General features: G+C 33.6%; 3 protein-coding genes across 3 annotated transcripts in view; 2 read left to right on the top strand and 1 right to left on the bottom strand.

The window, feature by feature from the left end:
* LOC123656134 overlaps positions 1–17,546 on the top strand; it is a 40,039-nt gene extending 22,493 nt beyond the window's left edge. Inside the window, exons 6-22 of the mRNA XM_045591843.1 lie at positions 1,949–2,109; positions 2,974–3,105; positions 6,809–6,988; positions 7,191–7,559; positions 7,656–8,412; positions 8,528–8,661; positions 8,903–9,061; positions 9,139–9,317; positions 9,389–9,521; positions 9,610–9,728; positions 12,016–12,083; positions 12,196–12,323; positions 15,099–15,329; positions 15,922–16,126; positions 16,266–16,417; positions 16,702–16,911; positions 17,151–17,546. Coding sequence (XP_045447799.1) covers positions 1,949–2,109; positions 2,974–3,105; positions 6,809–6,988; positions 7,191–7,559; positions 7,656–8,412; positions 8,528–8,661; positions 8,903–9,061; positions 9,139–9,317; positions 9,389–9,521; positions 9,610–9,728; positions 12,016–12,083; positions 12,196–12,323; positions 15,099–15,329; positions 15,922–16,126; positions 16,266–16,417; positions 16,702–16,911; positions 17,151–17,330 — 3,497 coding nt within the window. The 3' untranslated portion in view covers positions 17,331–17,546. The remainder of the gene's footprint in view (positions 1–1,948; positions 2,110–2,973; positions 3,106–6,808; positions 6,989–7,190; positions 7,560–7,655; positions 8,413–8,527; positions 8,662–8,902; positions 9,062–9,138; positions 9,318–9,388; positions 9,522–9,609; positions 9,729–12,015; positions 12,084–12,195; positions 12,324–15,098; positions 15,330–15,921; positions 16,127–16,265; positions 16,418–16,701; positions 16,912–17,150) is intronic.
* On the top strand, positions 10,000–11,376 carry LOC123656516 (arginine kinase Lit v 2.0101). Its single transcript, XM_045592185.1, has one exon. The coding sequence runs from the start codon at positions 10,000–10,002 to the stop codon at positions 11,374–11,376; it is 1,377 nt and encodes a 458-aa protein (XP_045448141.1).
* Positions 17,547–17,690: 144 nt separating the features above from the next.
* On the bottom strand, positions 17,691–25,511 carry LOC123656761 (stress response protein nst1-like). The gene is made up of 4 exons (XM_045592421.1): positions 24,960–25,511; positions 24,238–24,487; positions 18,611–18,757; positions 17,691–17,946 (listed from the first exon to the last, which is right to left on the bottom strand). The coding sequence occupies exons 1-4, from the start codon at positions 25,509–25,511 to the stop codon at positions 17,882–17,884; spliced, it is 1,014 nt and encodes a 337-aa protein (XP_045448377.1). The 3' UTR covers positions 17,691–17,881.
* Between the last annotated feature and the right edge of the window lie 987 nt (positions 25,512–26,498).

The following is a 26,498-nucleotide window of genomic DNA, read 5'->3' as shown; positions in this document are numbered from 1 at the left end:
TTAAAATTTTCAATTTTAATTAATTGGATTCAACATCCGCGAGCCAACGCAAATTTACGTGTAATAAACTTTGGACATTGCATATTTTGACTTTCGTTCACTCTTTCAAAGAATCAGTACTGAATTTTGGGATAAAAGTATCCACTGGTCTAGCTCAGTGTGAACACAATTAGTTATACCAGGTTTCATTCAAATATTCAATTATTTCAATGTCATATACGTCTAAGATACATATAAACTATTGTACTGGCTGCCAGACTAAGAGACAGACAAGAAATAAAAACTTTCCTTCAGTGTCCATTATACAAAGTGAAAAGAAAACACTGACGCTCAGACAATGACAAAAGTCTGTATGACCTACACCACCCTTAGTCCGTAGTTAACACCTAGTCATCATCATCATCATCATTTCAGCCTATCGCAGTCCAGTGTTGGATATAGGCCTCCTCAAGCTTGCGCCAAAAATGGCGTGAACCCATGTGTGTTGCCCATAGTCACCACGCTGGGCAGGCAGGTTGGTGACCGCGCGTTATGGTACCGCTGGCTTTGTCGCACCGAAGATACTGCTGCCTGTCTTCGGCTTACTAATCCATTACTACCTAATATACTAATACCTAGTAGTAGTTAGTAATTAATGGAAAACGACCCCGCGACAGCCAGCGCAACAGTCAGTACTATGACCGCTCACCCGTTATCTATATATAAAGGCGTAGACATCCGCTAAGAACGGATTTTACGAAACTCGACCCCTAAGGGGATAAGACGGGGTTTGGAAGTTTGTATGAAAGTCCTATGTTTTTGAAGTGCTGCTGTGTGGCTACGGCACTAAAGAATTTAGCCACCCCCTCTCTTTCCGTGGGTGTCGTAAGAGGCGACTAAGGGATAACAAGGTTCCACGACCACCTTGGAACTTAAGAAACCGACCGATGGCGGGATAACCATTGGGCGGTCACTGACTGATGAGTCAGTGACCTTTCTCACGAGAACTCAAAAACCGCTGGATGGTCCATCCATCCAGGATAGAAAAAAATGAAATTTGGCAGGGAGGTAGATTATAGTTAGTAGACGTCCGCTAAGAACGGATTTTACGATATTCCACCGCTAAGGATGTTTAATTGGGGTTGATAGATTGTATGAAACATATACAGCAGCTATAAGTTCGCCTGATAAGTTATTTATAATGCAGCCTCAAAATAAAACTAAAAATGTGGTGTATGAAGGTTTTATAAAAATAACTATTAAATTATACTAAATTGGGCCTTTTAAAAAGTTACTCAGTGTGATAAGCGTTTCAAGTGACTGAAATAAAAATAATAATTTGCTTTAAGCATTTTAAATAGTAATGCATATCTTCATAACTACGCGAACGTAGTCGCGGGCAACAGTTAGTGTATTATAAAACAAAGTCCCCAAAAGTGTATGTGATCGATTCCCTCAAAATCTACTGAACGGATTTTCATGCGGTTTCACTAATAGAGAGAGGGCTTCAAGAACAAGGTTTACGGAACGGCTAAGCCGATTTTGATGAGATTTTCACTGGAAGTTTCCCGGGAAAACTTTGTGACAGACTGATTTCAACACGGGCGAAGCCGCGGGCACAGCTAGTTAAGTTATATTGATCATCATGATATCTCTGTACGTAAATAAAAATCAAGCACCGTGAGTCGTTCGCCTTGAAATCGAACTAATTTTGAAAAAAAAAGCTACCAAAGGTTTCAGGATTTTGCAAAACTGTTAGGCTTGTAGAAAATTTATACTAAAATAATAAATCAATCTAATAATGACGTACTTTACGCGCATAACTTCGATACGACTGAACCAATTTGAAAGTTTTTATCGTTAAATAGAAAAAAAATCCATACACTCGTATGCACGAAAAAAATATATGCGACAAAGTTCCCGTGTCAGTTGATGGTTCGTTTTAAGTGTTTATTTATTTGTTTAACAGGTTTAGTTATAAAACGCCACAATATACGAATATGGTGCCATGAGTGCGACATGGGACGTCTACAGCGCGTCGTGTGGGAGGGGCAAGGAGCGAGACTCCTTAGCGAAGTTTCTAGCCAGCCGATAGTCAAGAAATTTTTAGAAGCGGTTCCGTACATAATGGTTAGCAAGTATAGTTAATATTTCACACAAAATATATGTCTTTGCATTTTCGCCTGTGTCATTTTAAAGTTTTGAAGAAACGAACATTAGGCATATGTCAGAGGTTTTTTTTTTTTTAATAAAAAAATCTTGTGGCTTGTGACTAGCTACCTTACTTTCAACCGTGTAAAAATATCGCGATAAATATTAGCTTGTGTCATTGTTAGATATTTACTCTCCAGCTATGTACATACCCGTTTTATTTTAATCGGTTCAGTAGTTTTTATGTGAAAGAGTTACAACCATACCATACCACCATAAAATTTACTTAATGTACCTAAATAAACATACAATTAATGACCACCACATTAAGTCGCTTCTTATTGTTATCGCTTATTATATGTAGAATATGTAGAGAGTTCTCAAAACATTTTGTACATTTTAATAACACAAGACCCGCGTTTTGATGCTACACATATTATAATATACTATGTATGTATCTGTGGGAGATATATGTAGAAGATCGTAAAACTTAAACAATTACTACGACATACACATCGCTTCAAGTCAAACTCAATCAGTTACGATGTCTACGTTGATTTACATTGTAGACCTATTTTATATTGTATTGAGTTAATTCATCCAATATCAGTTTGTAAATCCTATATTGACGGAACCACAATTACTTAATGCTATGAATTATCTCCATTTCTCTTTAAAACAGTAACTCGATATTTAGCTTATATAATTATATACATAAAAGATCATAAAATAATATTTTAAGGCATCTTTTAATATTTATATTAGAGATTTGATTATCAGCATTCGTAAGTTTATTTCGAAGATAAAAACATGTTTCTTTTACAATTGCATTTTTATTTGCAGAACACAATCCGTGACATACACAACGCTGTTATCCAGAACGACTTGGAAGGCGTAATGAAGCTCACCAGTGATCCAATACCACCTCAAACCTTGTCCAGCAGAGATGCAAACAACTTGACAGCCTTGCACAAGGTACGATTTTGCTTTTAAACTTGCATAGAAAAGTGTCCTTAATTCTGTTCTTGCGAGACATAAAACCAATTAAATCACTTTAGTTTAGTAATTATAGTATAATGATAACACGTATAAACATTATTTGATCATTTGTATCATTCTTCCAATATCCATCCTCAATACTATCGCTAAGTTGTTTGAAAAAGTAGTGTATGAAGATATCTACTCAATTATTGCTAAGCGCATCCCACATACAAAACACGGATTCATACGCGGTAGGTCAACCTTATCTCATTTAGCTATATTTCCTGATTTTGTTTTAAAAGCAATAGAGAAGGGTGGACAGGTTGACGTGGTCTATACGGATTTTGAGAAAGCTTTCGACCGTATAGACTATGACATCCTTCTTGAAAAGCTACACGGTGTCGGAATTCATGGTGATTTGTTACGTTGGGTGCGATCATATCTTAAAAACCGTACGCAGACTGTTGTTCTTGGAGGTTATAGGTTCGACTACATCCATGTACCCTCTGGGATACCCCAGGGATCTCATCTCGGCCCTCTTTTCTATAGCGCGTATATTTATGACATAAGTACGGTTCTTGTAAACTCAAAACACTTACTCTGTGCTGACGACAAAAAAGTATACATGAGTGTACGCACGGTTGATGATTGTAAGCGGTTACAACATGATCTTAACAACCTATTTGATTACTATACAAAGAACAATATAAATGTTAGTATCCAGAAATGTCAATGTATTAGTTTTACTCGTAAAAATAACCCCATTCTTTTTAAATATAATTTTAATGGTGTTGAAATTGGCAGAACAAATTTGGTCCGTGATTTAGGTGTATATTTTGATAGCAAAATGTTAATGTCTTCTCATATTGATATAATTAGATCCAAAGCACTAAGAAATCTTGGTTTTGTCATACGTACGAACCTGTAGTCCCTTTAAAGATCCTGTTAGCTTCAAAATAGTTTATTATGCATACGTTAGAAGCGTCTTAGAATACGCTGCTCCTATATAGTCTCCAAGGTATGATGTTTATATAAAACGCATTGAAAGTGTACAAAAGAAATTTGTTCATCACCTTAAATTTAAGTGTAAAAAAGCCAATATAAGTGATGAATACGTAGATATCCGCCGAGCTTATAACCTTCTGACGTTATCGGAACGCAGGGAGGTATTAGGCATGGGGGTATGATATATTTCGTGGCCGCATCAACTGCCCGGAGCTTGTTGAACGCATTATACTAAACAGCCCTTCACGGCGCACAAGACACACTGCTTTATTTTATGTGCCGAACTGCTCCACCAACTATGCACAGAATTCTATACTTACAAAATTACCTAACTCATACAATTTGAAATTTCAAAACGTAGATATTTTCAATGGTTCAAAAAATATTTTTCAAAACAAAATAAAACAACAGTTCTTTAAAAAAAATAATCAAAACTACAACTAAATATATATAAATTATATATCTTATATATAAAAATGAATCGCAAAATGTGTTGCTAAGCGCAAAACTCGAGAACGGTTGGACCGATTTCGCTAATTCTTTTTTTAAAATGTTCCTTGAAGTACGAGGATGGTTCTTACGGAGAAAAAAATTCTAAAAAAAAAAAAATTTAAAATTTTCTGAAAAAGTCTAAAAACAACACTTTTCTATACTCCCATACAAAAGATTTGTGATAATACTTAAAAGTCAATTTGAACTTTAATACCATACGATAAAGTTTGTGTTAGGCGATACGAAGTTCGCCGGGTCAGCTAGTATTTCATAAATATTTATGTAATGTTCACTATTATTATTATCATTATTATATATGTTATATTTACTTCCATATAGAATTAATTGTTTTCAAATTATCCTTCCCAGGGGTATTTATAGGTTTAATATGAAAACAAGTTTGTTTTTTTTTTGTGTTTTTCCTTTTATTTTATTTTTTCACGTTTGTTAATTTAAATTTTAAACGGATGGATGGTCGTAATTGGCCTTTTTGATTTTATATCATTCTAGTTTGTTTTATAATTATTTCTGTGCTGTGTACCATCCCTTGTAAGTAAATAAATAATAAATAAATTTGATGAAACTAGTTCTAGAAAATTCCAGAAGTAACGGAAATGTTTGTTTTTATTTAATATGTCTTAAAACGTATTAGCTTACGCCAATAATTGTTTGATATTTAATTCTTTTACAAAAAAGTCATATCAAAATGGTATAAAAATAATTACTGTCACATTAATTTTCATTATTTAATTTTAGTTTTTTGAAGACGGTCATTCTTAATTTTTAACCGATTTCCAAAAAAGGAGGAGGTTCTCAATTCGACTGTATTTTTTTACGTGTGTTACTCCAGAACTTTTCACTGGGTGGACCGATTTCGACAAAAAATTTTTTAACCAAAAGCTGGTGTGTGTCATTTGGTCCCACTTACATTTATTTGAGATCTAACAACAACTTTTCGACTTATATCTCATAATGCGTTTTTGCTTGACTATTTTTTCGTCGACCTACGTTGTATTATACCGCATAACTTTTTACTGGGTGTAGTGATTTTAATGACTTTTAGTTTAATCGAAAGCTGATATTTATCTTGTGGTTACATTTAAATTACATCGAGATCTGATAACAAATTTCTGAGTAATCTTTGATTCCGCGTATTTACTTGACTATATTTTCGTCTACATACGCTGTATTACTTGTCGATGTAATTGATGTCCGTTTTTTTTTTTTCGTTTGCGAGCAAATACAATTATTTGTTTTAACGTCTAACAAAATCATTACGCAACTTTTAAGAAAATCTCTCCCTTAAATTTATAACTTAATTGTGGAATTATTACTGACTTACCGTTATATTACAAACGTTATCTTTACTTATCGTAGAAAAGTATTTTTTTGTTGAATATAGGTTTAGGTTTTATTATATACTAACTGTACCCGCGACTTCGTTTGCGTGGTAGATTCTATCTGGATATTCTAATCCTGATCCCATGGAAGTTATAGGATAAAAAGTAGTATACCAGTTAGTATAGTTACCATGATATCCTTCCTCTTATCCTTTATCTTATTTTGCCGTTCCAGAGACAGATATACAAACATCTAAAAACATTTTTATTTTATTATGTAAATTGAAAAATAACAAAAGTGAAAACAAAGTGCTTTGGTGCGTAGCATTTAGAATTTTAATTTTAATTGTTCATTTACTATTTACAAATTTTATTTTATGTTTCTTTAAGGTTTAAATCATTACACCTTTCGTGATTTTAGTTGTTTTATTTGCAAAAATTGTCATATATATTTAACAGAAAATGTTTGGTTATTTCATATCTATCTAGGAGGTAGATATTCGCGCGTGGTATATGCGTTTTTTTTTCACTTAAAAAACAATATCTTGCTCCACAGCTTCCTTTACCTTCCATTAAAAGTCCCACAAAAATCAGTTGAAACGTTCCGAAGATAAACCTAAACAAACAAAAAGACCGACAAAAAGACAGAGGAAAATTTTTAAATCATTTCTTTTTGTTTTGGTATTCTGTAAATAACTATATGCACACTTCAATTATATTTATATTTGTAGATATTTAGATAAACTCAAACTCTAAAACTTTGATTTATCATGTTCATTTGTTGTTCAATCTGTTTCAAAATTCTGATATTATAGAAATGTGTTTTGTTGTAATAATTACTTGAAGTATTAATTTTATAGGCCGCGGGTCTCGGTCATGGTAGTATTATGAAGTACATTGTTGAAAGGTATCCCCAAGGTATAAATGACTCAGATAATGATGGACGAACACCATTACATTACGCTGCTGTAGTAAAAGATGATCAACACACCTACAATACTCTTATTAGCCTTGGCGCTGATGAAGGCGCAATTGATAACGTAAGTTACATTTAAAAACGCATAGGATAGGAACAAATTAATGTTAATTCGTGCATCGAAGTTAACAATTTTAACTACGTATATGAATAAATATTGAAACTTTTTCTGATAAAAACAAAGTTTTAGTTATTTAAAATATACTAGTACTTTAAGGATACGCTAATTTGCATTATAATTCCAAATACATTGTGTTTTCTTTTAGAAAAACAAAACACCAGCTTATTACATTAATAGACCTCAGGAAATCGATAAAAACCTCTTTAAAATATTACCCGAAGCACCAAGAACGCCTTCTAGTGCTTATCCTGCTTCATGGGATTGGAAAATATTAGACACGGAATTTATAGATTTGAATAAAAAAAATCGAAAGAAAAATTTAAAGGCGTCAAATGAAAATATTTCATCAAAACTTAACACGAATACGATATCAGACAGTATAGAAAATATTGATAACGTAATGAAAAATAGTAGTACACACGAACTTATAAGTGATTTACCTGACTTAAATGATGGTGAAAAACATAATGCAAATAATAAAGAATCTAATGTAAACGATATACAAAACAACAAGGTAAGTATGGCATGTGTCTCAGATAAAAAAGTCATTAAAAATAATTTGCATTGCTTTTTAAAAACATTTGCATGAAACATGTTCTTTTTATTTTAGGATACAACAGAAATTGAAAAGGTAAAATTAGATATTACTGAAATTAATGCTCAGTCTGGTGAAAATATTAAGACTCCAGCTGAAAACATTGAAGACGAACAAATTGACACTAATGAAACAGAAAATTTAAAAATAAAAAATACAGACAACGAACACCATGACCATACGAATGGTATTCTTGAACATGACAAAGAGAAAAATAGTGATTCTGAAATTGTTGGTCAGAAAATTAATGACACGGTACATATTAAAGTAATAGAAAATGTACACCAAAAAGATACTGTGTCAGATAAAGAAGACAATACTGAAACCGTAGAAGAGCAAAAACATGATACAAATGATGAAGAAAAACAAGGGGTAGGTAAGGAAGTAAGAGAAGAAAAAGAAGTTGACATAACTGTAGTCAATATTACAGATAGTTTTGATAACGAAACTGATAAAACACAAGTAAAAGAGAATAATAAGCAAGAAGTCCCTGAAATAACATCTCAAGAAATTAGTAATGCAGAAGTTGAAAATGAAAATACTAATAATCACAGTCAAACTTATAACGAAACAAATGATTTTGATGATCGTCCTAAATCTGATGTAAAACAAGAAAATAGTAAGGAAGAGGAGGTCTCTAAAACTACACCAAACGAAGGTAATGCTGAAGATGATGACGATGTACAAGTACAAGGAAATTCTCACCCAGAACACAATGACATTCACACTAAAAGTGCAACATTAAGACAAAGCAATGGCAGTCCCAGCAGAGGTGATACTAACACCTCTTCTGGTTCTTCACACGAAATATAATTATATTCATCTTACTATACTATTTTACGGGGTCCCTGACGAGTTCAATATTTTTGATTGTTTTGCTAATTAAGGAAACCTCATCAACGGCCGAAATATTCAGGAAAATCTTATAGAAGGTATAATTAGCAGTGAAGCCGAACAAGAAACAGAAGACGCAAGTATAACGCAAAGAGATAGCCCATATCACAACGACATTCTTATTGTAGTAAGTATACAATATAATTATCTCAATTCGGCCTGATGTGAAAGGTAACATTATAGAAAAAATAAATCTTACTTGTTGTGTTTTTAGAGTAGTAATGACGTAGCACTTTGCATACTTCACAAAACACTTTAACACAATAAAATTAGATTAATTTGCTAGCTTTTTAGTTTATATGTTGAACTTAGCTCGCAAATGCTAGGCTTTTTGATAAATAATGTGAAAAAAATGTTCTATTAAACAGGACAATGAAATAGATCCAGAAGTAACTGATTTAATAAATACTGCTAATATGGAAATGTTAGCAACTTTAGTATTAAATGGCGAGGGATCTAGATTAATTGGCCGCCAGTCGAGAAATACTGAATTACAAGCTTTTTTGAATAATGTTCCCACTTATATGGTGAGGAGATTTTTAATACTCGTTGCTAAAAATTTAAAAATAAATTGTCTGTTAATCTTGTTCCTATACAATTTTAGCAAAAAATAAATAAAGTTCATATAGCAGCTAGAGAAGGTAAATTAAAAGATTTGCAAGCGGCTCTAGATCGTAGAAAATTTGCAATTGCCCGAGATCCTATTTCACCAAATGGCGCTACACCTTTACATGTGGCCACTGTATTTGGAAAAAGTAATATTATGAAATATTTAGGAGGGAGGTAAGTAAAAGTAAAAAGAACGTACATTTTATAATAATAAAACATTTATTTACTTCTTAATTATTTTGAAGATTTCCCGAGACCTTATCTGCAGTGGATTTTGAAGGTAGAACCGCTTTGCATTATGCAGCTGTTCTACCAGACAATGGTCATTATTACAACATATTGCAACAGTTGGGAGCTAATTCTAAAGATCTGGATGACGTAAGATAAAACTATATTTAATATATATATACGCTTGTTTAATGCATAAATTAATGATGTTATTATTCAAGAACTAATATCATTCCAGAATGGTCGATCAGCTGAAGATTACTTTAAGAATCCCACTCTATTTCCATTTAAACAAATGTTAATAGATTTCGGGATAAGTGACGCGACTGCAGAGGCTATGTTTTCTGATAAGGGTGCGTATATGTAAACATATGACGAATAAGTAAAATGGCAAACAACACCGATTATCATGAAATTTAAATTATAAATATACTTCACTAAATCGAGCTTTTTTAAGTAATTTTTAAGTTTTAACCAATTATATTTCTAAATTAATTTACCACTCTCGCAGAATGTAATGGGTGTTATTATTTATTAAGAATTCTCATCGTCACACCTTTACAAATTATTTAGTTTTTTATTTTGTTAAGTTTTTGACTATGTAAAAGTGGTCATAAATATAATATAAATGTATTCAGTACCAGATGACCACGTATCATCTCGACGTGTCTTAGATATACCTGAAGCATTGGAAACTTTAGACCGGTGCTACCGACTTCTAGCATCAGCCAGACCAGCTCGAACTCCATTATCTGCATCGTCTAATAATGCTACTCCACCAAATGTCTTAGGCAGATTTCTGAAGAAACAAATATTTGATTTGATCAAATATAGAACGACAAAACTTGACCATAACCTGTTTGATGTTATATGGCCAGCAGTCAAAAAACTACCCGATAATAAGAATATTATCCAAACAGTAGAAGAAGACTTTTCAGGAGGAGTTTCATCTCCAGATTACTATGTTTTTGAAGTATTTGCGGAATTTTTATTGCCACTCATTAAGGATATGCATAACATAAATATTCACTCTGATTTACCCGATCATCCAATAACAGATTTTGTAAAAAATAGACTTCTATCTGAATCATCAGAACCTTTAATTGAAATAAACATTGATCCTAACAATGAAATTGTTTTATCGGGCACTATGGAATGCTCAAGAAATTTAGATGGTTTTGAGTTACCACTTAATCTTAAAGTTGGTAAATTAGAAAGTGTAGAAAGAATAATTACAACAATACTAATGAGAGAAGATTTTTCTAAAATAATTGGACAACTCAGCCCTGAACCAGATCAAAAGGGAGGCACGTATTATACATTGAATGAAGTCTTAGAAAAACCTTCTGAAATATCGGCTACTTTAGCATCAGCAGGATTATTAATACCTCTGTGTGATAAAGATGACATTGATGATTTTAATCTTCTTCACGGAAAACACTGGCCATACGCCCGTGGTGTATTTGTTAGTGATGATAAAAGTGTAGCCATTTGGATCAATGTACATGATCACTTACGCGTTCTCATTTCCACACCATTCGATTCTCCGGGACATATTGGCTTAACCTTTAGTAAACTATCTCAAATTATGGCTTATTTACATAATAAACTTGACTTTGTTTGGGATCGAAAACTCGGTCACTTGTCTAGTCGACCATCGTTTTTAGGAGCCGGAATCCGCTTTAGTATAATTGTGAACATCCCCGGCCTTGCAAAAGACTCTGAAAATATTAAGCAGTTATGCACAATGAGGGGATTGCAGTATAGAGAAACGCTTAATACACATATCGCTAGAATTAGCAATTATCAATGTTTAAGTATAACAGAATCAAATTGTTTCAACGATTTTACTAGAGCAACATCTAACCTTTTACATCTAGAAAAAGATTTAGCAATGCAAAATTCGGACCATATCGCAACAATGCTAAGTAATATATTCAAAAGAAAAAGAAGCAGCTTAGCTGATATTCACGAATCAGCAGATAAATTTCGAGAAAACCACTAATGTTCTACTTTTATATAATAAATAATTAAATACTACATCTTAGAATAAATGATTAAAATAAGTTTTATCACATTTTCCTTTGAATAAATAAGTATTGAAAAGACAAAAGTGCGTTACATAAATAGAGTACGTATAATATGGATTAATGTCATCAAATTATGTAGGTCAGTACTCAAACTTATTAGTAGTTTCTTGAAACTTTACAGTTCGTGTGAAATTTTTTGGAGTTTAAGTAGTCACTATAATATTTTCACGTAGATTTATAAAGTACTTAAAGCTTATGCATTATAGAGCACATTAAAAGGCACAATCACTTTTGTCTTTCCAATACTTTGAATACTATGTAAAAATGAGTGTTGTGTTTATTACATTAGTGTTTTCACAAAAGCTTTTTAACGTTTACAAATATCTGAACAAAAATTTTTATGTGTGTTTGTGTATTCCAAATTTACGTGTATTGTACTGGTACTTAAATGAAGATTAGATCATCGTGTTATGTGTTACTTATACCTTTGTTTTTTAACCATTAAGTACGTTCGATCGATCTGTCGTATACAAACACGTATTTTCTTTTAAACGTCCCGGTGGTATTATATCGAAGGTCATCTTAGTGAATAATTGATTTCTTGTAGGTATGAGCCACGCAGCTAACGGACACATGGACATTCCCATCTTTCACACCGAAGAAGGCAGATATCTCGCAAAGTGTAAGGTTTTTACAGTTTTTGTTTAAAAGGCTTAAATTCTGTATTTAATTGAAAATGAGCGGAAAACGTGTTAATAGTACCAACGATGACTTGGATTCCGAAATTTTTACAGCACTTGGAGATCCTTTGATCAAAGGTCTAACCGAAGTGGCTAATATAAAACCTAAAGATCCCGTAGCGTTTCTTGCAAGTTTTCTTCACAATTTTCCAGAACACGAAAAGCCTCGATTGAGAACACAGGTGCATTTTTTAAGTAATTTTGTTTAACATGTAAAGAATTAAAGTACAAATTAACAGCTCCTATAGGCATTCGTTTGAAGTACGAGGGAGCGTTTTTATGTTCGCGGAATGAAGGGTAAGGGGTTGAAATAAAAAAACCAAATTATTTTTCCTTTTCAATATATTCACCTGCAAGACGGACACATTTTTTAAATCTTTCAATTAATTTATTTATACCCTCATAAAAAAATGTTTTGTCTTTGTCCTCAAAATAAGCGGTAGCGTAGTATTCTCCGGTTAAAGAAACACCTTTATCTTTATAATCGATCAATAATATTCCTTCTGAGTCCCAAAAGACCGTTGCCATGAGTTTCCCAGCTGACTGTGACACCTTAAACTTCTTGGGGGGTGCTGTGCCCTTTTTATGCCACTGCATAGAGTCTTGTTTCGACTCAGGTTCATAATGATGAACCCAAGTTTTGTTTTCAGTAACAATTCGACTCAATACACCATCCTTGTCTTCATTGCAGAGGTCCAAAAATGCACGTGAACACTCTACGCGTTGTTGTTTTTGCGGCGGCGTGAGCATTCTCGGTACCCATCTTGCGTTGATCTTAGTCATGCCAAGATGATCGTGCAGTATTTTAAAAATGATTGTATCGGATACGCCAACCGTTTCTGCGAGTTGTTTCTTCTTTAGTCGAGCATCGTTGAGTACAAGTTTTTCGACTTTTTGGATAAATTCTGGCGTGGTCACCTCGATGCTCCCTTCCGGCCTCGGGTCATCTGCAAGGGATTCCCTTCCTTTTTTAAACAAACTGTGCCACTTGTACACCATGGTTTTTCCTGGACAAGCGTCACCGTAAACCGATGACATCTCATCCATTATGGTCGCAACTGATTTTCCTTGCTTGGTAAGGAACGTGATAACGACACGATATTCGATTTTTTACATATTTCACTTTTCACTCCTAATTATGTTGCTTGGTTGACGATAGTTCAAAGACTAATAGTCTAATAACAATGAAATCTCGTATTTATACTAATTATGAGTCACTAAACACGGTACGATCCTAACGAGCCTAATCACCCCTCTCCAACCCTCTCATTTCGCGAACTTAAAAACGCACCCTCGTTTAATTGTTAAATATTATATAACTCTTTTAAACATAGTATAACACTAACAGTTTTTATGCTTTTTCTTTCCGGAAGTAATGCTAGTAATCGTCGTAAAGGTTGTGTAAGAGAAATAAATCAATAACAACTTTCGTTACGCCACGTGAAGTTTCCTAGTATCTTATTTCGTAGACCTGAAACTACTATTGTATTGTATATTGTGCCATCTGATTTAAACTTTTATGAAATATCTAATTATATACTATATGAATACAAAGTATTTATTAAAAAAGAAATAAACTAAATAATTTATTATTAGAAAAAAATTGTGGTGTCATGGGACACCAGGTAGGAACGAAGTTCCTTCGCATAGTATAGAAACAACACAATTTGAAAAAAAAAATTGAATTTTATATATATTTTCTAATTCTTGATTTTTTTTTTAATTTTGTTGATTGGTTTTTAATTAAGTAGGTACATAAAAGTATTTAGGAAATTTAGTATTTTAGAAAATAATAAATACCGTAAAATAAAATAAATCAAACAAAATAATAATAATAATAATAATTCAAACTATTAAGTGAAATAAAAAAACATATGTCTTTATTTATTTTTGTCGACAGTATAAAATTACATGAATAATTTAAAAAAGTTTACTAGTAATATTTTAGTTTTACAAACGTCATATTATACAGTCGTGTGACTGATATTACGTCACTTCCGTTATATATTTTTCTTACGGTTTTAGTATCACATTTTGTTCAGTTCGGTCGCGCCTGACAAATGTCAATGTCCTAATGTCAAGCCTGCCGTAAGGAACTTCGTTCCAATAAAAAAAAAACCGTTAATTATATACATATATACTTTAACGATACACACTATAATTATGACATATGAGTATACTTATATTATATATGATTATTAATATATAAAAATGAATGTCGCTCAGCGCATAACTCGAGAATGGCTCGACCAATTCGGTTAATTTATTTTTTCGGGCCCACGGCAGGTTTTCATACAAAAAAAAAATAAAAACAAATTACTATTAACTTTTGACAGAACGAAGTATATTCGGGCAGCTAGTTAATAATATAGGCGCCGGCCTCACCCCAAACAATGACCCAACTCACTCTGTCAATATAGTAAATGTGCGAGAGACATTACTCAGTACTCATTTGTTAAAAAAAACAGACTATAGCAATATACATACTTGTAAAAATATTGACTGTATGAACTATAATCAGTTAATAACTTAATTATTCCTTCCATTATGTTTTACTCAAATTATCTATGAATACAAAAGCAATGGCTATTTTCTATGTAATTTTTTTAGAAGCAATTGCGTTTGTTTTTTGTCTGATATTAGTAATAATTTTGATTTTATTATAGCCTTTCATGTAATTATTGGGAATGTCGTCTATAATTTTGTAGATAGTTTGTAAATTTAAGAAAAAAATAATTTAAAAAAATATATCCAACAGTTTGTTAACTGTATGTATAAATATCATTAACATCTTTCGTAAACCCTTCATGGAAGAATATACAGCCACGAGTTCGATATATAACTCTATGACTTTTTAGATCTGCCTTTTTTCTCGAACTCAGTCTTTATAATTTAACTCCTTTTATCAGAAAACATAAATAAAAATCAATAACTATTATTGTGCATTGCCTAAACAGGAATCCAATATATTAGTAACAAAAGAAGCACCTGAAGTAGATAATGAACATCTACCGTTTAATTACAAAGACGGCACTGAAGGTAAAGCGATGGAAGAAATAAATCAAGAGCCTACCGATCGCATGCGTACGGCTATTCGACCACATAAACCAATAGACGTGATTACCGTGGATCCTCAATTAGAAAATAATCCAGATGCGCCTGAAACTGCTCTTACAAGTCCTAACAGAGTAAATAAGTAAAATATAAATTTTCTATATAAATTTTGGTAAAAAAGGCATTAAATAAAAGTACTTAAATGATGTTGATGTTGTCTGCTGCGTGATTACGGCAGTAAAGAATATAGCCACCCCCCTCATCCCGTGGGTGTCGTAAGAGGCGATTAAGGGATAACATAGGTCTACTACCGCCATGGAACTTAAAAAGCCGACCAACCATCCAGCTGTTGGCTTTGAAATACACAGGCCGAAGACGGGCAGCAGCGTCTTCGGTACGACAAAGCCAGCTCTGCAGTCGCCAACCCACCTGCCCAGCGTGGTGACTATAGGCAACGCACATGAGTTTACGCCATTTTTGGCGCAAACTTGTGGAGGCCTATGCCTAGCAGTGGACTGCGATAGGCTGAAATGATGATGACTTAAATGATAAACTATCTAATAATGACTAATCACTAATTTCAATACTTACTATCATAATATTAGTGATGATTTTAAAGATACTTCTGACAAAAAAGTCTAAAATGTCTGAGAGAGAGATCTGGATAAATGTTTTACTTCATTAGGATTTTTATGACGAATATATGATGAAATTATATCTTTAAAGGACGAGCACGGGCAATCGATGTTACATTTCGCAGCTGCTCGAACTCATACAAACAACGCACTGTTCCAACTACTCCAGGAATCAGATGTGAGTCTTGGCTACCGAGATGAACTGTATCGTACTGCGCGTGATGTGTCCATACAGGCCAATCTATTGGAAAACACTGCCGAGATCGATCGATGGGTTCTGCATTTAGCCGCCAGAGGTTAGACATCATCATCTACTTGAGCAATATAAATAGATACTCTAAAGAGACTCTACACTAAAGAGATAGAAGGGTAATAATAAGTCACTAATGAATATGTATTGATATCTACTAGGTCTATAAAATAAAATTGTTTCAGGAAACGCTGATAAAATTATGGAATTGCTATTTCAAGGATACGACCATATATTAGACGTAGTAGACGAAGAAGGCGTGCCGATATCCGAAGTAGTTGCTCAACGCGGCGACAAAGAAATGAATGATCTTCTTGCATCAATTCCGGCTTTTGAAGTAATTAAAATAAAAAAAAATAAAGTAACATAAATATAATCTAATCATTGTCTCTTGCAAAATTATAACTAGTCTGAACAATTACATTTGTAACGTTCTTGTAATTTAAAATAATCAGTACTGTTAATGAATAAAATGCATGTACACCAATGTAAATGCATTACCTACTTTCATTTTAGGTGCACTAATAGATGAATGTGTTCGTATACCTATAATGTAACAAACTAAATAATCTCTACACAACAGATACACAATTAATAATGTAACAATTTTTTTGTCCTAAGGAATCAAGAGAAGCTCTACACGGAGCCATACGCCAAGGCGACCTCTCTTCTGTTCAAGAACTGCTGGCAGGAGAGGGCGGTCGCACGCTCCCTCTCGTTCAGAATGCGCTCGGACGCAATGCGCTACACATAGCTGTGCTAGCCCAACAAGAAGACATTGTGGAATACTTGGCCAATACTTATCCGGAAATACTACGTCTCGGTGATAATGTACTAGAGAATTGATATTGGAACTCTTTTCCTAGATTAAAATTGGTTAAAGGAAAATATCTTTGTGATTAAATACATACGATAGGGTAATATTAAATTTAAACAAATATAGATCTATGACTTCGGTTTGTAATAGTAGATAATAGAGGTATAATAAAGATCTGTAAATAGTAGATAAACAAAAGTAAAAAAGTAGTAGATTTTCAAAGCAACTGTTTTAATGACTGGTTATATTACAGCTGGAACGCACGGCATTACATTACGCGATGGGTGTCGAAAAGATGGAATCCTTAAGCCGCGTACTCATCAGGGCCGGTGCTAAAAGGGTACTCAAAGATCTCAAAGGTCGACAACCGTCGTACTACTTTATGAACAAATCTGATATTTTGCGCCTTAAAGAGGAAGAAGAAGCTTATTAATTTGAAAGAAAAGAAGAATGTTAAAGTAACGCACAGAAAAGTTCTAGACAGGGCGAATATATTTTTTATCGTATTTTCTGTCTGTCTTGCCATGACTTTTATACTAATAACATGAAAACCATAAATCACCTATTCATATTATGAATGTTGCTTGAACTTAAAATGTGGCAAAACAGTTATAAACCAATTATTTTTAAAAAAATTGTTTAACAAAATTTTTAACCACGTTTATAATAAAACATTTTGATGTGTCACATAGGACTTTTTTTTTTATATTTTCGTAATTTTAATAGTATTAATGCTTGTAGGGACCCTTTATGCTATTTGTCAATTTAGTAAATATTCAATAATAAAGTCTCGTAGAATAAAACACTTGTTTTATTTTCATATTATTTGGTACACAGTAAAATCGAGATTATCGTTAAAGATCAGTATATTAACACTACGTAATTAAATACCTATCGCATCTCAATAAAAAATACATAAAAAAACGAATATTTGAACTGAAGTATCATATGTTATAGTCATTCTTCCATCTAAATTTTCAATCCTCATTTCGTTAATGGTTGCCAGGGGATAGGATTTATGTACATTTGAGACACCGAGCCACGCATACCTAGAATGGAAATTGTTAATAATTTACAGGTCATCATTTTTGAAAAAGTTTATCATTTATTTATAAGTTTTCAGTTATTTATAGACAACATATATATCTTATCTAATTAATAAGCTCAATCGTATTTCTAAACAAATCAAAATGAAAAAACTAAATCACAATGTAAATGTTCCATATTTTATTCTACATAATATAAGATTTATATTGATGTATGCATGTCTCACTGACTGATTTACTATCGCCAAACCTAACTTAACGAAATAGCCTCATAAAATTGGGCAAGTAAAAGTCGTATAACTACGCCGAATAAGGAAAGATATTTTAAAAAAATGAAACAAAATAATGATTGAAAGCTTATCCAAAATCCGTTATCTCATTTACTATTTCTAAGATTTTGATTAGAAGTAAATATGAATTTCAGCAATTTTTAAATTAAGGAATAATTTATTAAAGGAAGGAATTCCTTATTGTGGTCAAATGTTTTCATTGGTAGTTAAACTACTTCTTTAATTATTTATCTTACAATAATAGGATAATGCTTCTGATTCATAATAAATAATTACATGCATTTTTAACTATGCCATCCTTATGCCGATAAAATGATGCCTCTTGCACATGGAAACTCATTTTTGAACTAACAATGATATTTTGTACATATACTAACTGAGTTCTCCTTGGTTTAGAGGCACGGGCAACGGTTTATTCTTGCTCGTACGCAGCCAGTCTCTGTAAGCTCGCTCGCCCTGCACGCGTCGACGTTCTTCCTCAATTGCGAGACGCGCGGCACGACGCTCCGCCTTTGTTTTCATTACTTTTCAATTGAAGATGTTTTATTATAATTTATGAGATAAATGTCAAACACCACAAACTTTTAATTGCTATAAAATACCCTGTTTTGGGCTCTTTTCTTCGAGTAATTTAGAATGGCCTTGAATGATTTGTTCGAGAACTTTTTGTCTTACACATTTATCTTTATATCGCTGTCTCAATATCAAACTATTAAAACTTGTTTACTAATGTTGCATAATTTTTATCGTCCGGGGCGCTTAATTTTAAAATACGCCACTGCCCATTTATAGCTACATACTTATAGGTACATATGTAATTGTATCGATTCACGATTAGGCCTATAACATCCTACTGCTGGGCATAGGTCTCTTTCTCCATGTAGAAGAAGGATAGGAGCTTAACCCACCACGCTGCTCCACTGCCAGTTGACGATTTTTATTCTCTACTATGAGTAACGATAGATATCAGGTATTTATGATAATAACCGAAACAGACAGATTGACGTTATTTCTGAGGCACGGTGGAGATACCCACAAGGACAGACACCCAAAACGGAAATTAAAATTTGTAAAAATTAAAAATATTCACTCCGAGCGGGAATCGAACTCGCAACCGCCGGTGTGTAGGCGCCAAGACGGCATGCGCGCAACTAGACCAAAGCAGTCATCGTGTAGATGTACAGAGTGACAAATGGGAAGTTGCCTAAAGTAATCACTTATAATTTTGAGATAGGTTCAGGAAAAAAAATAATAAAAACATACATTGAATCACTGAAGTAGTCATTTTTATTTGAAATAGGTTTCAGTTTAATTGAACATTTTCAATAGGCACAATTAAGTTTTAAAAAAAATGACAAAATCTGGCTAGGGAATGACTATTAATGGTAAATATTTTCGAAATGATCCCCATTTGAACTTGCACAATAATCAAGTCGTTTTTGAAAGCTATAAAAACTTTGTTCAATTGTAGATGAAGAAATATTAGAAATTCCTTTTCTAATAGCTTCTCTCAAATCATTTTTGGTCTTGGGTTTTTCCGCATAACAGTAATTGTAGGGTGCCTGAGCCTTAGCGAAATGTTTTGTTTATGTTTAAATGTTAAATCAGAAAGAACTATAGGTTCAAGATGTTTATTAAATTTAAATGTTATTAATGTTAAAGAATGTTAATGAGCGCATCCGATGATAGACACGGTGAATTATGCACTGAAGTAACATGCACGGCGTCGGCCTAATTTATTTAGTGCGGCGCCATGCATGTGCGGTGTTGTTGTGCTGAGCAACACCTAAATGCTCGGTAATTGACCGAACATATTCCCGGGCGGGAAAAGATCACAAAAAACTTAAAAATTTAAAATATGATACAATGCTGGATGAGGGTTAGTTATGCGACAATTTTCTCAAGTTCATGCCAGCCCCTTTTAATAATAAAATAAGGTCATTAATTAGTTTTTTGCTTGCTTCTAAGGTGTAACATCCGTGAACTAAGTCGTCCATGTAAAATGCTGACTCTAGAACTTCATTTATTAAAATTTGACCATATATTTTTTCGATATCAGCAATAAATAAAGGATATTGTCGCCACTTTAATAATAATTGTATGTTTTGTTGGAGATTGGGACCCGTATACATTATTTCGCTAAGGCTGTATCCAGTACTCGTTCGGGCCCGTCCGTTAAATACCAATCGGTTCTTGGTGGTAGTGGATACGATGCGCTGAATCACGTGGTGTGGTAGATAATTTTCCAATTCGGGATTAACGTCATCATCTAATTTCATATGTTTCAATATTTTGTATTCAGTCATAAATGCTTTGTAATCTTTTGCTAACTGTTCCTGTTTTTCGAATTTTCTTTCAAGATTTAAAAATTGTGCTACAGCCATTTGTTTCGAGGACCCTAATTTTTGTTGTAAATCTTGTTTAAGGGGAAGTCTAACCGCATATTGTCCATTTTCTTTTCTTACTGTTGTTTTTAAATAAAAATCGATGCATTCCTGATCCTCGACTGAAAAGTTTGTTGACGATTCATTTATTTCTTCAATTTCCCAAAACCGTTCGATGTTTTGTACGTTGTTTAATATAACGTTACACTGATATGTTCTCGTGTTACCGCATAACACCCAGCCCAGCTGAGTTTGTTGCGCAATAGGCAAATTGTCGTCGTCGTTTTTAATAATCCCACTTAAAATAATTTTCGAATATATATCGGCTCCAAATAATAAGTCGACGGAGCGACTTACATAAAAGTCTGGGTCCGCTAACTGAACGTTTGATAAGAATTCCCAATTTGGTTTTTTGAAAGTGTTGTTAGGCAAATTTTTAATTTAGTTGTCCATAATAAGTACTTCTGCGTTAAATGTAAAATTATTAAAGATTGAATTACTCTCGATGTTTACAACTCCTTTACAAGAGTTTTCTTTTTGTCCTACTCCAAAGATAACTCCCTTACATTTTTGTCGCGTGAGACGCAGTAGTTGAGCCGCTTTCTCTGTTATTAATGATATTTGGGACCCTTGATCGATTAAGGCCCGTAATTGACGCTGGGTTCCGTCCGCTGCTTTAACTTTCAATATCGCTGTTGCTAGCAGAGTCTCAGAATAATCATTTTGTGACACATGTGAGTTTGACGAAGCATTTTCTGTTTTCATGTCTCCAGTCAATGACCTAGCTGACCCTTGATCATGCACCGCGGACTCATATGCGTCGTGCAAAATAGTATTATGTTGACTAAGACATTTGCGACATGTTTTTGTTGAAATACATGTATTTCCGTTATGTTGAAATAAACAATTGTTACATACTTTTAATTTATTTACTGTTTTTAATTTTTGTTCATTCGACATTTCCAAGAATTTTTTGCAGTTGTAAAGCCCGTGGCTTTGCTTACAGAGAGGGCATTCGAAGTTGGATGAAATGTGAAATGTCTTCATAAAAGGTTTCGTGTTTTTTATATGAAAATTATTGTTATTTTTTGTTTGAACAAATAAAGGTTGTTTAGGAAATGAATGTTGGTTTTGATGATTTTGCAATGTTGATTTTTGTGGTATGTCTTTGTTAAAGTAGCTTGTTTTTTGAATGTTATCAGATTTTCGTCGTGACGATTCCAAGGCAAAGAACTTTCTTTCTAAAAATTCTAAAAGTTCTTGTAGTACAGGCAGTTCTTGAGGTTTTCTTAGAGATCCGATATACTCAGCGTGGGTTTCTGAATCCAATTTTTGAGACAACAAATGGACCAATATTGGATCCCACGTTGATATATCGATCTGTAAATTCTTGATAGCATTTAAGGTTTCAATGGTGACGTCATGCATTTTCTTTAGTTGTCCCGCTGACTGTTGTTGTATGTTAGGAAGGCTTAATAAAGTTGAAATGTAAGAAGTAAATATTAATTTTTTGTTATTATAGCGATTGTTTAGTATATCCCAACAAGTGTTGTAGTTTTCAGAGCTTATTTGGAGATGTTGAATAAGTCTTTCCGCGTCTCCGCGCACCTTGCTTTTAAGAAACTGCATTTTTTGGGCATTGGAGAGAGTAGGGTTGCTATGCACAGCCTCCGTAAATAGATCTTTAAACGACACCCATTGGTTATGATTGCCGTTGAAAACCGGAATTTCTAGTTGAGGGGTTGATTTTTCGCGATGCGTGACTGACCACATCTTGGAGTTAATGTCCCTTTTAATTTTGTTATATTGTTTTTCGTAGGAATCAAAACGTGTTTCGTATGAAATGTTTTCTTCACCCATTTCACAAACTATCTCCCAGTGTAAATTATCCACGGCCGACCACCTGTTTTGTAATGATGTAAGCGCGTCTTCAAACTCCCATTTTTCGGATATGCAACCAACGTCTATGAGCCTAATAGTCCTTTCAAATGCTTTAAAGTTAGACTCCTGTTTTCGTAAAAGATTACTCAAGTTTAAGCTCGAAGTAGACCCTGAATTCTCCTCGGTAGTAGCCTTCGTATACTCCTTAAAATACGACTCCTTAGACATACCTACTTCTTGTTTTCTTTGTTATGTAAACTTTTCCAAATAATTTTTTGTTTCAGTATAAAACTGTAATGTTTGTTGATAATAATTCTCTATAAAATACGGATAGTTCGTTTTCTGCGGTATTTGTTCTAATTTGTTATGATTTTCTAGAAATTCTTTCCAATATGCCTCGAGAGTTTCAAGACGACGTCTTATGTAAGACGGAGTTTTACGCTCCGATGAATCTTTTTTAAAATTAGTAAGTAACTTTTCCATTGCACCCATGATCTCGTTTTGAGATTCTACAATACTAACGTAGTCTTCCATTATTAGAAAATAAAATGAAACGATCTTACTTGTTTTCTGCAGCAGCTGACGTTACTCAAGCAGGACGCCGAGTATATCACCACCTTTGTTTTCGGATTACAACGAACAGTAGCCCGACGCTGTGACTTTGTTAATGTTAATCACTAAGTTCAAGCACTGACTGTTCTCCAAAGTTCTCTGTTCACCTCAAACCACGAATATTTTAACACGCGCGAGGTTTTTGCCCGAAGGACCACATGTAGGGTGCCTAAGTATTAGCGAAATGTTTTGTTTATGTTTAAATGTTAAATCAGAAAGAACTATAGGTTCAAGATGTTTATTAAATTTAAATGTTATTAATGTTAAAGAATGTTAATGAGCGCATCCGATGATAGACACGGTGAATTATGCACTGAAGTAACATGCACGGCGTCGGCCTAATTTATTTAGTGCGGCGCCATGCATGTGCGGTGTTGTTGTGCTGAGCAACACCTAAATGCTCGGTAATTGACCGAACAGTAATCTTTCAGGAAGCCCCATAAAAAGAAATCACACGGGTTTAAGTCCGGTGAATACGGGGGCCATTCTATACCTGCTGAAAATGACAACGTTCTAGAATATACCTACGTGGGCCCAGTCTTATACGGTAGAATAAAGGAGGAAAGAGATGCATATACTTTAGGCAACTTCCCATTTGTCACCCTGTACAAGAGCTATTGATGTCAATGATAATAATGAATCATCATACATATAATAAAAATGAAACGGATCGCTGTCTGTACATTTAAGATTTATGAGAAAAACGTTTTTTGGATATCCTTTATAACGCATACAGCACCCAAAATAATGATTATAAGAGTATTTATCTGTTTGTCTATTTGTCTGTGCGTTTGTACACGCTAATCTTAGAAACGACTTATCCGATTTAGATCCTATGTCCGATGATATCCGATGTAGTTTTACTGATATATTGTGACAAGCTTAGCTTAACATTTAATGTTTGTTTCATGTCAATCGGTTCACAAATAAAAAAGTTATGATAATTTAAAGAATCACGTTGAACATGTAAAGTCACTATTCAACACGGACGAAGTCGCGAGCACAGCTAGTATATAATAATATTTTATATAAACATATGTGTAACTGCCATATCACGCAAGTGAAGCGAAGGGAAATATTTCAGTGCTGGAAAATAGATTACGTGTATAAAAACGCTAAGAACATACACTTCATGTCCTCTTCCTTTTTTCGTATCCATTCTGCTAATTTTTCTTCTTTATTTTGCTGTCGTTGCTTTCGTTCTTGTTCAAGCTTCTCATTCTGAGGGTATTTCCTCATGATTTCCTCGGCTTTGCGACGTTCAGATTGAGTTCGTTTGCGCTCCAGCCAACGTCGAAATGACTCCTCTCGCTGTTCTGCTGTGGTTGTAGGTACTAGTTGTCTTTTCGTTTTTTCAAGGCGCTCCTTTTCTCTCTTCTAATATATTTATTTAAATTAATTTTATTGTACATATTTATTTTTACATGAAATGTCTTACAAGTTGTATTTCAAGATATTAAGATTAGTAGTGACGGAAGTAAATTCAAATTAGATTTTATTTTTGGATTCCTAGTAATAAAGACGCTATTAGGAATTTTAATGAAAATTGATATGATGAATAGTTTTATGGTTTTTTCAGGCGCAAAATAAAAGAGTTCCTACTGACTATCAAGATTTAAATCTCTATAAGCGACTACCACTTCAAGTCAAGGACATAGAACGTGTAGATCATGCGATTAACACACTTCCTATTGCTAGTAAGCAACACAACAAAATTATGGAAATTGTATTTTTATAGCATAGCTTACTTTCATAAATTCTTTGCATTTTTATTTCATTACCTACATTTAATACTCGTTTGTAATTTGTATAATATTAATTATTAAAAGAATTTTATCAAATATTTTACCTCTTGCTCTTTACGTGCTAACCACTGCTGAAAAGCTTCTTGTCGTTTCTTTTCGGTTCGCTCACGTTCTTCTTTAGCTGTAGTTGTTGTTGAAACGGACGCGACAGATAAGCGAAATGTGTCTGCTGCATCTTCACGGTAGGTTTGACATCTCGGCGTCTCGTCATCACGATCTTGTTCATCCTGACTTATTAGTTTACATGACTTTCTTTTAACGCTAGTAGAAGACGCACTAGATATACGTCCCGTTAGGTAAGGCGTGGAACTACTTCTATAGGTACTATGCGGGTGTGGAGTGACGTCATCTACATATGAGGAATCTGTTTGTAGTGACGTCACCGAATGAGTAGATTCAACTTTTTCAATATAAATTGCTGGATTTATATATCGAGTTTTACTCTTTCTCGATGCTAAAGATTCGTTGTCGCTGTGGTACTGAATATTCTCCCCGGCACCGTCAAATACATGATGTGAACTTTTTAGTTTTATATCGTAATGATATCGATTCCGAGCGCTATCGCCAAAGTTCCCTTGGTCGATTTCGCTTGTCATCACGTCAAAAATAAAATACCATACCTAATAAAACAGGAATACCAAAATAAAATTTATGAATTAAAAACTACAGAAAAGAGAGCCTCGAAAAAACTGACATATGTCAATATGCTTTTTTCATTCTAAAATGAACGTCAGTAAGTTTATCGCCAATATAATAATAAACCTCGTGTTCTATGTTCTTGTTGATAAACACGGGCTATTTTCCGCAACTCGACGTCTTAATGCGTCTATTTTGCGTGTTTCTATGTTCTATGTTCTTATAAAAACAAATATCTGTCTCGAACGGAGTGGTAGGCGCAACCACACCCTCAATGGTCGGTGTTAAGGTTACTCAGAACGGTCGTCAATAATTTCGAGACAGTTCCGTCTGTAACATAAGGACACAAAGAGCCCGTACCCGTACCGTACCGTATATGAAGAACTAAATTTTATATGCTGTTCAACTTTTTACAATTAAAAGTTAGTCGCAAAGTTTACCTACGCAGATAATCAAGTCGGTAATTTAAACTTCGGTAACTTGATCTAATTGATTTTAATTTTTATTATTTTCAAAGTAACTAAATAAGAACTGGAATCTCGCAACAACCTTTTATATCATGTAAATTGTGTACTGATGTTAAATTAATGTTGATAGTAAAAGTTTTAAAGGAAATTTTATATTTCATTCTTTTTAGCGCATTAAAATAAAAGCTCGTTTGTCAAAGTTTTTACTTTAATTTAATTTGTTGTTTAATTGTTTGTAGTTTGATTAAAACATTATCAAACATAATTTTAGACTGGACAAAAAGCTTAGGAATGTGCTTAAGACCGCACAGCAGAAGTGAAATCTTCATTGGCTATCACAACCAAGCAATAACCGGTCCCGAGTTCACCCGATCGAACCTTTCACCTCAGATCGTGACGGATCAGCCTAACTTACTACCTACGAAAAAATGTGTATGCGGTGCGCCACAAGAAGTTTGCACTTCAAAAATTACGCACATA

Source organism: Melitaea cinxia, chromosome 9, assembly GCF_905220565.1.
Source record: "Melitaea cinxia chromosome 9, ilMelCinx1.1, whole genome shotgun sequence".
In the NCBI taxonomy this organism is placed as follows: Eukaryota; Metazoa; Arthropoda; class Insecta; order Lepidoptera; family Nymphalidae; genus Melitaea; species Melitaea cinxia.
The sequence above is the reverse complement of the archived record's forward strand: the minus strand, read 5'-3'. Positions and strand labels throughout refer to the sequence as shown.